The sequence below is a fragment of the Podarcis pityusensis genome (genome assembly GCF_964106645.2).
Source record: "Podarcis pityusensis genome assembly, chromosome: 1".
Lineage (NCBI taxonomy): Eukaryota > Metazoa > Chordata > Lepidosauria > Squamata > Lacertidae > Podarcis > Podarcis pityusensis.
In genome coordinates, this window is record NC_138028.1 from 127,774,110 (window position 1) to 127,786,255 (window position 12,146).

The window sequence follows — 12,146 nt, forward strand, 5'->3', positions numbered from 1 at the left end:
TTTGCTCTTTAGCATTAAAGAAAATGAAGAAGACCTGCAGAAGGGACTTGGAAAAGAGTTAAGAGCCTCGGACATAAGATCACCAGGTTGATGGACTTTATGGAATTGACGGAAAGGACTGGCAGAATCCGAAACCTGGGAGAGGAGATGGTGGAAGAAGATTGGAAAATTTAAAGTTTATATATAGGCTTATGGTAAAACTAATGAGTGATAGAAAAATGGTGGAATGATTTTTTTTTTTTATGGGCTTAACAGAAATGTTATAAGGAGTTAAGCACATATAAGTATTTTTGTCTTAATGGAAAATAAGGTTAAAAAATATGTTATTTACAATATCACAGAAAATGGAGAAAGATGGAAAGGATTTGCTGAAACAATTAATAGAAGTGGAACACAAAAAGGGAGGTGTGAGGAGGTCGAGGAAACAAGGGAATGAAAGATAGAGTATGGAAAAGAGACGATGTATGTTTTTAAATTGTTTTTGTTTTGTTCTATTCAGGGTTAAGGTTAGGGAGTGGGGTTTGTTTAGTTTAGTCTAATGTGTTTAGTTCTGAGTTTAGGTTGTGTTTTGTATTGTTTATATATTGTATTGTATTGTATTGTTTTTCTCTTTTTGTTTTTCTCCTTTGTTTTTTCTTCCGTTTTTTTCTTGTTTGCTTTTTTCTCTCTCTTTGTAATCTATAAAAGTAATAAATATTATTTAAAAAAAATAATTTACAGTTGTGCTGCCTAATCAGTTTCTTAACAAATGTCAAAAGAAAGAGTTTGCTGGTATATATACTATCACTGAAAACGTTACGGTTAAATTTAATAATCAGATGGTAAAATATAGGATATAGTAAATTTATTATTCAAGCTAGAATGTGCAGCACCATCTTGTGGTGATCAGAGTTCATTTTATATTTAGAAGTCAATAGAATATTTGCTAGATAACAAAAGTATATTTCACATTAAAAAGTAACAGTGTGATCCTACCCACCTCATGCCACCTAGATGAGGAAAGGATCGCTATTAAATCACCTTTCACCAGCAATACAAAACATTATCCTTACACTGACAGAACACAGCCATCCCAAAGGACACAAATGCGTGGAGGTGCAACAGAAAAGCAGCAGAACAAATAAGATGTGCAACAATATGTTTTATTTTCCAATGAATACTTCGTGTTCTGAGCATGCTTACTGGGCTGTTTTTCTCCAGTTAGTGTTTGTTTTTGTAAAGTTTTTTGTACTCCTGAAAACTTTGAGGTTGAAACAGTATCTTCCACAAAAAAGGATAATGGGTTTAAGTGCCACATATTTCTAACTGCAAGTGTGCTTGCACCACATTTTAGAAATGTAATGAGAAGTAAAATCTCTTTTGTTGGGGACTCTCTTCACTGGTTGCATTAGCATATATAAAGAACATTTCAAAATAAAATATTACTGAAGGATGTCAGATGTAAAATGCACATTTAAAACAGCACAATTAACAAGAGAATCAAACATTATCATAAGCTAATAATAATAATAATTTATTGATATCCCGCCCATCTGGCTGGATTTCCCCAGGCACTCTGGGCAGCTCCCAACAGAATATTAAAAATGATCAAGGCATCTCCCCTGCCAGGTAAGTACTGTTGAAATGGCGACGAGATCACACTGGCCTATTTATTGTGAATGTTTGAATGTGATGCCAATAAAGGTTTGATGATGATGATATTAAAAATGCGATCATATCAGCTGTTGTTGCTGCCAATCCTGCCAATGGTGGTTCATGGCAAACAAGCGGCTGTGGAAGCTCAGGCTCAATGACCTGGGTTGGCGCTAAGAGACAGCCAAGATGGTCTGTGGCCTCTTCAGCAGCCTCAGCTTTTGCAGTTGAAGTCAGTCATGGCACTGCCATCCCAGGCCAGGTGGAAAAGGCCTGCAAGGCAGAGAGCAGGTGTTCCAGGCCTAACAGCCAAGGTGGTCCGAGTTCAAGGACACATTTCGGCTGGGCAAGTATTCTAGGAGGGTACAAAGCAGGACTGATGAGAGATGTGGCCTTGGAGAAATGTCCCAAGGGCCAGACAGAGGTATGAGAAATGATGGTGCCAAGTTATTTTTCACCCTAAAGGTAAAGGTAAAGGGCCATTAAGTCCAGTCGTGGCCGACTCTGGGGTTGCAGCGCTCATTTCACTTTATTGGCCGAGGGAGCCGGTGTTCAGCTTCCGGGTCACGTGACCAGCATGACTAAGCCGCTTCTGGCGAACCAGAGCAGCGCACGGAAACGTCATTTACCTTCCCGCCGGAGCGGTACCTATGTTATCTACTTGCACTTGGACGTGCTTTCGAACTGCTAGGTTGGCAGGAGCAGGGACCAGGCAACGGGAGCTCACCCCGTTGCGGGGATTCGAACCGCCGACCTTCTGATCGGCAAGTCCTAGGCTCTGTGCTTTAACCCACAGCGCCACCCGCGTCCCTCCATTTTGCACCCTAGGCAAAGCTAATGACTTGCACCTCTACTTCCACCAACTTGCTAACTTCGGTTTTCAAAAACAGATGTGGGGGGGAATGAAAAGCGCAAAACGTGAAACTGCTCAATATATTTTAAATTGAAAGAATAAGTTATACATTTTGCGTCCATCCAATTGACATGTGACCGACATGCGTACTACTTTTGGCTCTGGAAGGTGATGGAACAGACTTAAGTGTGACCGCAATGACCATTGCACAATGACACCCGCACAAACAGGGCGTTGTTGCCTGGGCAACAACCTTTGGTTCTCTTTCTCAACTGCAAAAGAAAATGTTTTAGCACACGCATCATTTTGAATAATATTGTGAATTTGTATAAAACTGTGCCCCACTGAGGTCTGTGCCCTGGGACATGGCCCCATCTCAAGGTGACCCCAGCCTTAGACAGTGAAGGAGCAGCTTAAAAAGGAGCCCGTTTTTAAAAAATCAAAAAATCTTGGCCAAAAATTGGAAATTACAAGAAATACCAACAGTGGAGGAATGGCAGATGAAGATGATAGACTTTTGGGAGCTAGCCGACCTGACCGGAAGAGTCCGCAACCAGAAGAAGGAGGAGTACCAAGAGGAATGGAAGAAATTTAAAGACTATTTAGCTAAATATGTTAAGATACCTTAACTAGAATTACTTGCTTGCCCAAAAAAGATGTTAAATTATTTTTGTATGCCACAACTGCTGCTCTTATTTTGTTAGCTAAAAAGTGGAAAACCCAAGAATTACCAACGATAGAAGAATGGCAGATGAAGATGATGGACTTTTCGGAGCTAGCCGACCTAACCGGAAGAGTCCATGATCAGAAGGAGGAGGAGTATCAGGAAGAGTGGATTAAATTTAATGATTATTTAGTTAAATATGTTAAATTAAACTAACTGAAAAAAGCTTGCAGATACTTAATTGGCTTAGGATTTTATTTATGTTAAGTGATGAATTAATATGTTTAATTTCATAAAGTGAAGATTTAAGGATGTTAATGTTTAAGTTAAATTTTATAAGAATTGTGACTTGGGAAACCGTTAAAAGGATATGCAATGAAATTCAACCAAGGGGAAGCGGGGAAGTCACTTAACAAAGTTAATAAGTGTAATTTTCAATAAGGCTATAATTTATGTTTGTTTGTCATATGTGTTTGTTTGTTTGTTTATAATATTGTTAAAACCAATTAAAAAAAATTGGAAAAAAATAAATAGAATTACTTGCGAGTATCAGATTGGCCTAGGACTTAAAAAAAAAAGAAAAGAAAAGAAAGATGTTAATTGACCAAGTAAATTTTATGTGAAAATAGTTTTGGAAAACTGCTACAATGATTTATATGGGAACTCAGCCAGGGGGACTGGAGGAAGTCACCCAACAATGTTAACAAAAGTGGAATTATTACAGTTAGGATAAATGTTTGTTTGTTGATGTTTTCTTTTTATTTGTTTGTTATAAATTTGGAAAACTAATAAAAAAAAATTGGGGGGAAATAAATAAATAAATCGTCGTACTTATTTGCATAAAGTCCTCTCTCTGTTTTTTGGGGGGGGGGGAACCGTTGCAGAACTAACTGCGCGCGCAGCCGCTCCCCTCTTTGAGCTTCCCTCCCTGCCACCCACACCCAATCAGCGGAGAGGAACAGAAGCTTCCCATCACAAGATAGGGCGACTCTTTCCCCGCCCCTCCCCTCCCAGGAAAGCTCCTTTCGCTCCCTCTCGGGCGCCTGCGCGGTCGGCGTGGCTCCGCCCCGGAGGCGTGGGCGGTTGGTTGGCTGGCCTGTTTGTTTTCGTCTGCGGGAGCCGTTGGGAGGTCTGTCAGTGCGCGAGCGCGCGTTGCGGGAGGAGGGCGGAGCTCGCGCCGCGGAGCCTCCATGAGCAGGCGCTGCCCACCTGCCTCCTCCGTCCTGAGGGGACTCGTCGGCTCCGCATTCCTCTGCCTCGCGCGGACTATGAGCCTGCGAGGAGCTCCGGCCAGCTGCTTGTCGGGGCCCTCAGGCGGCGGGAGCGCCGGAGGAAGCGGCGGCGGCGGCCGTAGTAGTAGTATCGGCGGCGGCGGAGCCTCCTCCTCCTCGTCGCCTCGGCTGAACCTGCCGTGGCTGCGGCTCCCTGAGGTGCCGGGCGCCGAGCCCTTCCGAGCCAACGACGTGCTTCTGCTGCTGCCGCCGCCGCCCTCCGCCGCCGGCCCTTTGCCGGAGCCGCCTCAGCATCATGTCGTCTATTTTCCCGGGGACGTGCAGGTAAGGCTGAGGGGAGGAAGGTACCCGGCGGCGGTGTAGGAAGAAGGGAGCCCAGCTGCCTTTCAGAGAGCCTGGGAGAAACGGAGCTTGCCTCTTGAGTAGACGTGGCTACTTAGGGTTTGGAAGGGGTCGCGAGGGTCATCTAGTCCAACCCCCCCCCCACCGCAATGCAGGGATCCTTTTGCCCAAGGTAGGACTCGAACCCGCGACCCTCGAGTTAAGCGCTTCATGCTGTACCGAAAGAGCGAGTGGCGTGTTATTTCCTGAGGGATTCCGAAGCTGCGGACTGATGGAGACGAACCTCTCCTGCCACCTCTTCCTGTTGGATACCCAAGCAGAGGTGATTTTCTGGAAGAAGCCATAGCCTCTGTTTAGGCCCTAAATTTTTTCAGAATTTAATATTTCTTGCTCATGATGCTGGTTTTTCCAGCTTCTGATGGAGCGCCTGTGAAGGTTAAATCCTTTCGACCACGGACTCTCTGGCATTTTTGCTCCCCATGTTAAGATGTGCAGCTCTCCTGCATAGTTCCGTTTGCGAGTGCAGACTGCTTGTAGACGTATTATGCAAGAGATCGCACACAGAATATTAATAGAAATGCACAGGTGTAAGCACCAAGGAGATGGTTGGTGGTGCCCAGTGTAGAGGGAAAACTGGCACTTGGAACTTTCTTCCCTTGGTGCCCTTCACCATGGGCATAGCTGGGGGGGGGGCAACAGCCCCCCCCCTGAATCAAGTAAATAAATAAAAATACTTAACTAAAAGTAGGAAGATTTTGACATGTTTTAAAAGCACTGTATACCAGTAGTGACAATGTAGAAGTTTGCAAGGATTCTTCATCATCATTGGATGAAAATTGAGAGTGACTGTTGCCTTGGGTGCTGGGGCAGGGGGTGGGTGACAGGTTGGGAGGCGCTAGAGAAAATGCCATGATTACTTGAGAAACTGTACATGTTTGCTTGCAGGGAAGGTGTTCCAATGTTCAGTCACTTTAATGTGTCTTTTGAGATGAGGCAGTCAGAGCTACAAAGTATTCTAAAGGTGTTCACAACTTTAAATTATACAATGGCATAATGATACTTGATTTGTTTTCAGTCTCTTTCCTAATTATTCCAAACATTTTAATTCTCTTTCAGTTGAGATTCACATACTCCACTTTATGCTGTTTTCTAATTTCATTTTCAAGTGCATGCCATATTAAAATTTTGTTAGTTGCCAAGAATAACCTTTCCCAGCAACCTACTTGTACAGTTATAATTTAAGTGATTAATTGTGCATGTTGTGTTCCAAATAGTAAGGCTCTTTATATGTTGTTTTATTTCAGAACTATCATGAAATTATGGTTTGCCATCCAGAAAATTTCCAGTGGGAACAATGGTGCTTAGAAAACGTTGCTTCTATTCTGGGTCGCCGTTTCCCTCAGAGTTACATTTGGGTTGTAAAATGTTCCCGTATGCATTTGCACAAATTCAGCTGCTATGACAATTTTGTGGCAAGCAATATGTTTGGTGCACCTGAACACAGCACTGATTTTGGAGCCTTCAAACATCTTCATGCATTACTAGTTAATGCGTTTAAACTTGCTCAAAATGTTCTTCTGTCTCAGAAAAGCCTGTATAATTTCAGCAAGGATGCAAAGGCCATTGCTTGTCAATCACCTACTGTTGCTACTACTAATGGATGCCCCGCAACGGAAAGGGGAAGAGATTGTGAATATTTCAACAGCTCTGCCATGAACCTCATTGAGCCTTCTGTGATCGGTGAAGCGTCATTCACTTTAATAGGGTTCAGTAAAGGTTGTGTTGTCTTGAATCAATTACTTCATGAACTAAAGGAAGCTAAAAAGGAAAAGGACACAAATGCCTTCATAAAAAACATAAGAGCAATTTACTGGCTCGATGGTGGCCATTCTGGAGGAAGCAATACTTGGGTGACCTACCCTGATGTGCTGAAAGATTTTTCAGAGACTGGGATTTCAGTTAATGCACATGTTACACCATACCAGGTATTTGATACAATGAGGGCATGGATTGGAAAAGAGCATAAGAGATTTGTGCAAATTCTGGAGGAGCTTGGTGTAAATGTAAATAGCCAGCTTCATTTTGCTGATGAAGCACCTTCCTTAGATAACCACTTCAGAGTTCATGAAGTATTCTGACACAGTGAATATATCAAAATACTCTTGTTAACTGCAAAAATACATTTTAAACTTTGACTTGACAGTTTGAGAATGTGGTTTCTCCTAAGTCCTGGAAAGGCTTAATGCTGTGTGCCCTAATACTTACTTTTTAAGACCTTCAGTGAAGCCAATCTTGTCTTGCTTTTGCAATTGAGGAGCAACAACAAATTCCTGGCTTAAAGAAATTATTTTATTCTGGTTGAAACGATAAGATTCCTGAGGAAAAGCCACACCAGTTCATCTGACTAATTTTCTGAACATCAGTTGGAACTAATGTTTGCTTTACAAGTGTGGATTTTTGTGAGCAGAATATTCAGATCCGGGCTCAATAATTTGCATCCTAAAATGTTTTGGATGGCATACATTTATGAGTGTTGAGTATTTTTGAATGATTAGTCGCTTTTATTATTAAAACTAAAGAATAAAAGCAACTAATCATTCAGAAATACTCAACACTCAATTCTAGAACTAAAGAACTATGAGATAACATGGATTATGTTGCCAACATTGGTATCTAGCCCCTTGGCATAGCCATAGCACAAGCAATGCAGTAAGCTGGTAATGTTGACACGAACTGTGTCTATGGCTATGCCAAGAGGCTAAATATTCATAACAACTAAGTATAAATGACACTTTGCATGGGAAATAAGGTGCATAATGACTATACTGTTGCCTTAGAGGTGCTGTGCAACTTCTAACCATTGCTGAACGTCTACTAGTGAATAACCTTTTTAAGACTTAAGAGTATTAAACATCTATTTTTGTTAAGTGACCAAGAATGTATTATCTTGCTGCTGTTTCAACATTCCCTATTAATACGAAAGCTTGATTTAACTTAATGCATTTTTGAACTTTTATACTGTGAGACTGTTAGGCAATTGTGGCAAATGCGTTTTGCTAAAAATCAAACCACAGATTCTTACAGATTGATAATCTTACAGGTTATGGTACATCTTAGAATAATATTAGTTGCACCAGTCTTTGGAAAATTTCAGATTATACTAGGAATTTTTCCAAAACCTTGTGCAACTAATATTATTCTAAGATTTGCCATAACCTGTAACATTATCAACCTGTAAGAACCTGTATGATTGCCATTTGATAACCATCCACATGGTTAAGAATTTACAGAGAGCTATCGTTAAAGTGACTGCAGCATCCATAGACTATCTCTTACGAGTTCCTGTTACCAAATGGCAATCATACAGATGAGGGTTTTTTCTGTAGCCAGGATACCAATTTGCGTTACTGAATGTTAGGTGCAGTTTTGCAGTCAGCACATTCCAACCATATGTTTCTGCAGCACTTTTGATTTACTTATGAGAAGTAAGCAAAGTTTTTGCACTTCCATTTGTGGAGCTCACTTTACAAAATAATTGAAAGCCATTCCTGTTGGGGTGGCTTAACCATCTGTATAGTGACCAAAATATGTAGATTTTAGCAGTGACAGTTCTAGTATCAATTTGAAAGCTGATGTTGACCAGAATAGTGGAATAAGACTAACTTCCATAGTATGAACATGTTAAGTTGGTTTTCTGTGCCAATAAATATTTTTTTTTCAATGTGGCATACAGGAAACTACTGTTGGCCTTTGAAAGCTGCTTTTATGAATAAGCAATGCATTTTCCCTACATTAAGTGTTGATATATTTTGAAATGGTTCTCTTACCAGTTTAGCAACTGGCAACCACTTTTTCACTCTTCAAATTATTTTCAGTTTTAATTAAGAATGTTCATATCGAGTCACCATTCTTAATTAAAACTGAAAATAATTTGAAGAGTGAAAAAGTGGTTGCTAGTTGTTCCAGTCAGTACTTAAGCTGTTCTGATTGTTGGACATCTATTTTACAGTGTTTTTAAAAAGGCTGCCATGTCGGAATGAGACCGACAGCTTTCTATAACCAAGATGAAAGATTTCTAGTGTTTAAGGAAGAATATATTAAATCATGTTCTGACCTTGAAACATCATCCCCTTGGGCAAAAAGCAAATGAGTAGAATCCTGTGCTGCTGCTCCACTTAATGGGATGTCTTTTAATCCAGTGGAGGTGTCGACTAATATGAAAGGAGGTGGTATTCTCCTTTTTTCCCCCTTACATCCCACTGCGTCCCTCAGTCAGTTCCAGAGAGTTGGGGGATCCTCCAGAACATCATAGAACACAATGTGGGGGATTACAGAGGAAAGAGGGATAAAATTGCCTCTCCATGTCTTACGCTAGCAGATGCCTCTCCTGTGTCAGAAGCTGTTACATAATCATAGTGGAAGCATTGGATTTCATTCAGTGACTATAATGCTTGCCTGTTTTACAGTCATTAAGAGTATTGTTACCCATTCATGTGATAGAATGCTGTTTTCTCTAAATTGCTGCTGTTGACAAAAGGAGCTCACTGAATAATTTCTCCAGTGTTCCAAGAGGTTCCCCCCACCTCCTCCACAGAGCGTTGTTTCTCTAATAGTAGTGCTTTCATTAGTGTTCCATGCTTCATCAGATAAATCCACAGCTCTTGACTAGTTGCGCTCTTTTAAGTACTCCCATTTGACGGCAGTAGGTTGAGCAAATAGCAGCAAAAAAAGATTGCACTAGTTTAAAGCTGCTTGCTGTAAACTAGCCAGTCCTCTTCAAACACTCTGTAGGTTTTGGTCTAGAAATGTGAATGTTACCTTCTCATATACCAAGTATGTCTATACAGGAGACTTAGTCATCTACCAAGGCAAGGTGGACTAATTAAGTTTGGCTTTAAGAAACAACCAGGCAAATTTAAAGTACCGTATTTTTCGCTCTATAGGACGCATAGAAGGGGGAGAACAGGGGGATTATTTTTTTCTTGTTCTGCCCCTCTAAAACAACGTGCATTCAAGAGCAAGTCGAGGAACAGTGCAAAGGCTGCGCGCAGCCTTGCTGCTGCCCCCCGAGCTTGTGGGGCTGGCGGTGGGGGGAAGCGCTGCTTCCCTGAAGCCTTTGGGTCCCTGAAGCCTTTGGAGCACAGGTGCACTCCAAAGGCTTGAGGCTTCAGGGACAGCCTTTCAAGCCTCCTCTGCGGAGGCTTTGCGCAGCCATCCCCAAGCTAGAACAGCGAGACAGAGGGCTGCACAGCGCCCCGTCTTGCTGTTTTGGCTTTGGGGACAGCCTTTCAAGCCTCCGCTGCCCTGCGGAGGCTTTGCGCAGCCATCCCAAAGCTAGAACAGCTTCGGGCTGCAGGCTGCTATCCGCAAGCCTTGGGAGCCTGGCGGGAACTCCCACCGCACTCTGAAGGCTTGCGGATAGCTTCCTGAAGCCTGGAGAGCGAGAGGGGTCGGTGCGCACCGACCCCTCTCACCAGGCTTCAGCGAAAGCCTGCATTCACTCCATAGGACGCACACACATTTCCCCTTAATTTTTGGAGGGGAAAAAGTGCGTCATATAGAGCGAAAAATACGGTACTTTGCCATTGAAATGTGGAATATACTGTATTTTTCGTTCTATAGGGCGCACTTTTTCCCCTCCAAAAATTAATGGGAGATGTGTGTGCATCCTATAGAGCGAATGCAGGCTGCGCAGCTAAGCCCAAAGCCAGAACAGGGAGACGGAGCGCTGCGGAGCGCTCTGTCTCGCTCTTCTAGCTTGGGGTCAGCTGGGCAAAGCCTCTGCAGTGCAGCAGGGTGAAGGCACCCTCCTGCCCTGCGGAGGCTAGAAAGGCTGTCCCTGAAGCCAGAACAGCGAGACGGTGTGCTCGGTCTCCCTCTTCTAGCTTGGGGATGGCTGTGCAAAGCCTCTGCAGGGCAGCGGGGTGCCTTCACCCCGCTGCCCTGCGGAGGCTACAAAGGCTGTCCCCGAAGCCCCAAGCCTTTGGAGTACAGCGGGAACTCCACAAGCTTGGGGGGCAGCGGCAAGGCTGTGTGCAGCCTTTGCGCTGTTCCCCGACCTGCTCTTTGGGGCTGGCGGTGGGGGAAAGCAGCGCTTCCCCCCGCCAGCCCCAAAGAGCAGGCCGAAAGGAACCTGAAACCTCCGGAGCCCAGCGGGAACTCCTGCCACGCTCCAGAGGCTTTGGGTTGCCTTCACTGAAGCCTGGAGAGCGAGAGGGGTCAGTGTGCACCGACCCCTCTCGCTCTCCAGGCTTCCAAGGTAGCCACCTGAAGCCTTCCGAGCGCAGCAGTAACTCCCGCTGTGCTCCGGAGGCTTTGGGTGAATGCACCTTGAACGCACCTTGTTTTAGAGGGGGAGAACAAGAAAAAAAATTTTTTTTCCTGTTCTCCCCCTCCTATGGTCCGGTGCGTCATATAGAGCGAAAAATACGGTACTTTCAGCTTCATAAATTTAGACTGAATGCTTACACCTGCATCTATTTTTAAAACGCAAGTGTTACATCATATTGAATGAGTTTTAATTTAAGATTTTGTAGTAGACAGCCCAAAACTGCTTCTGGTAGACCACTTTTCAAACAGAAGCTGAAGAGTAGAGCTAAACCCAAAGGTGTTCGGGTTATAGAATCACTTGCACAAATATGAGCATGGCTGTAGAAGCTCCCTATTACGGCACCATATGAATGTTTGCACCTGCATTTTAAGGTCAGTTCCAGCATCTTTTGTCTTCCTTGCACATTTCACTGGATCAAACCTTGTGATTTGCAAGATAAAATTTCATATTTTGAAATAAAAATGCAAAGACATTTCTAGAAAGTGAGAATGGAAGTTAATGAGCAGAAATGTGTTTTGTCATGAGGAGGATAATGATGTTAGGATAGTCTGCTCAAACGGGAAAAAGATCTTGGAAGAAATAAAACAGGTTTAATAAAGCACTGAGGGGGTGCTTAGTGGATTATCAGGGTGGTATCTACTGGAGCCAGATGTTTGATAAGGCATGACCTGCTAATTTGTAGCCGCCAGCATCAATCCCATAATAACTGCAGTTGTTATTTTGCAATACTTTATATGCTTGACTCAGTTTCATCTTCATGTAGAAAAGCAGCCATTAAACTCTGTTCAATACCCACTCATGGATTCTGCCAAGTGAATTGTGTAGGCTTTGCTTGTATAAACTTTGTATTTCAGTTCGGGGAGGGGGGATACTTTACCGTTTTTTATTCTTCTTTATATATTTAAAATCACCTGGTCCAGAGAGCCCTGTGTGCAAATAGTTGCTTGAAGCTACCACAAACTTACAGAGCAGTTTTTAGAAGAAATGTTAGAGGAAAGAAGCACCACCCACATCTCTTTGTATTGTATAATCTAAACTATTTAAAACTTGTTTTAAATAAATTCTTTTGGTGACAAATTATGTGTCTGTTCA

General features: G+C 42.8%; 1 protein-coding gene across 1 annotated transcript; it reads left to right on the plus strand.

Annotated features, from left to right (window-relative positions):
• The first annotated feature begins 4,232 nt into the window (after positions 1–4,232).
• LOC308483954 (mitochondrial protein C2orf69 homolog) lies at positions 4,233–12,131 on the plus strand. Its single transcript, XM_081018350.1, has 2 exons — positions 4,233–4,705; positions 6,028–12,131. The coding sequence occupies exons 1-2, from the start codon at positions 4,340–4,342 to the stop codon at positions 6,859–6,861; spliced, it is 1,200 nt and encodes a 399-aa protein (XP_080874476.1). The 5' UTR covers positions 4,233–4,339; the 3' UTR covers positions 6,862–12,131.
• Positions 12,132–12,146: the final 15 nt, after the last annotated feature.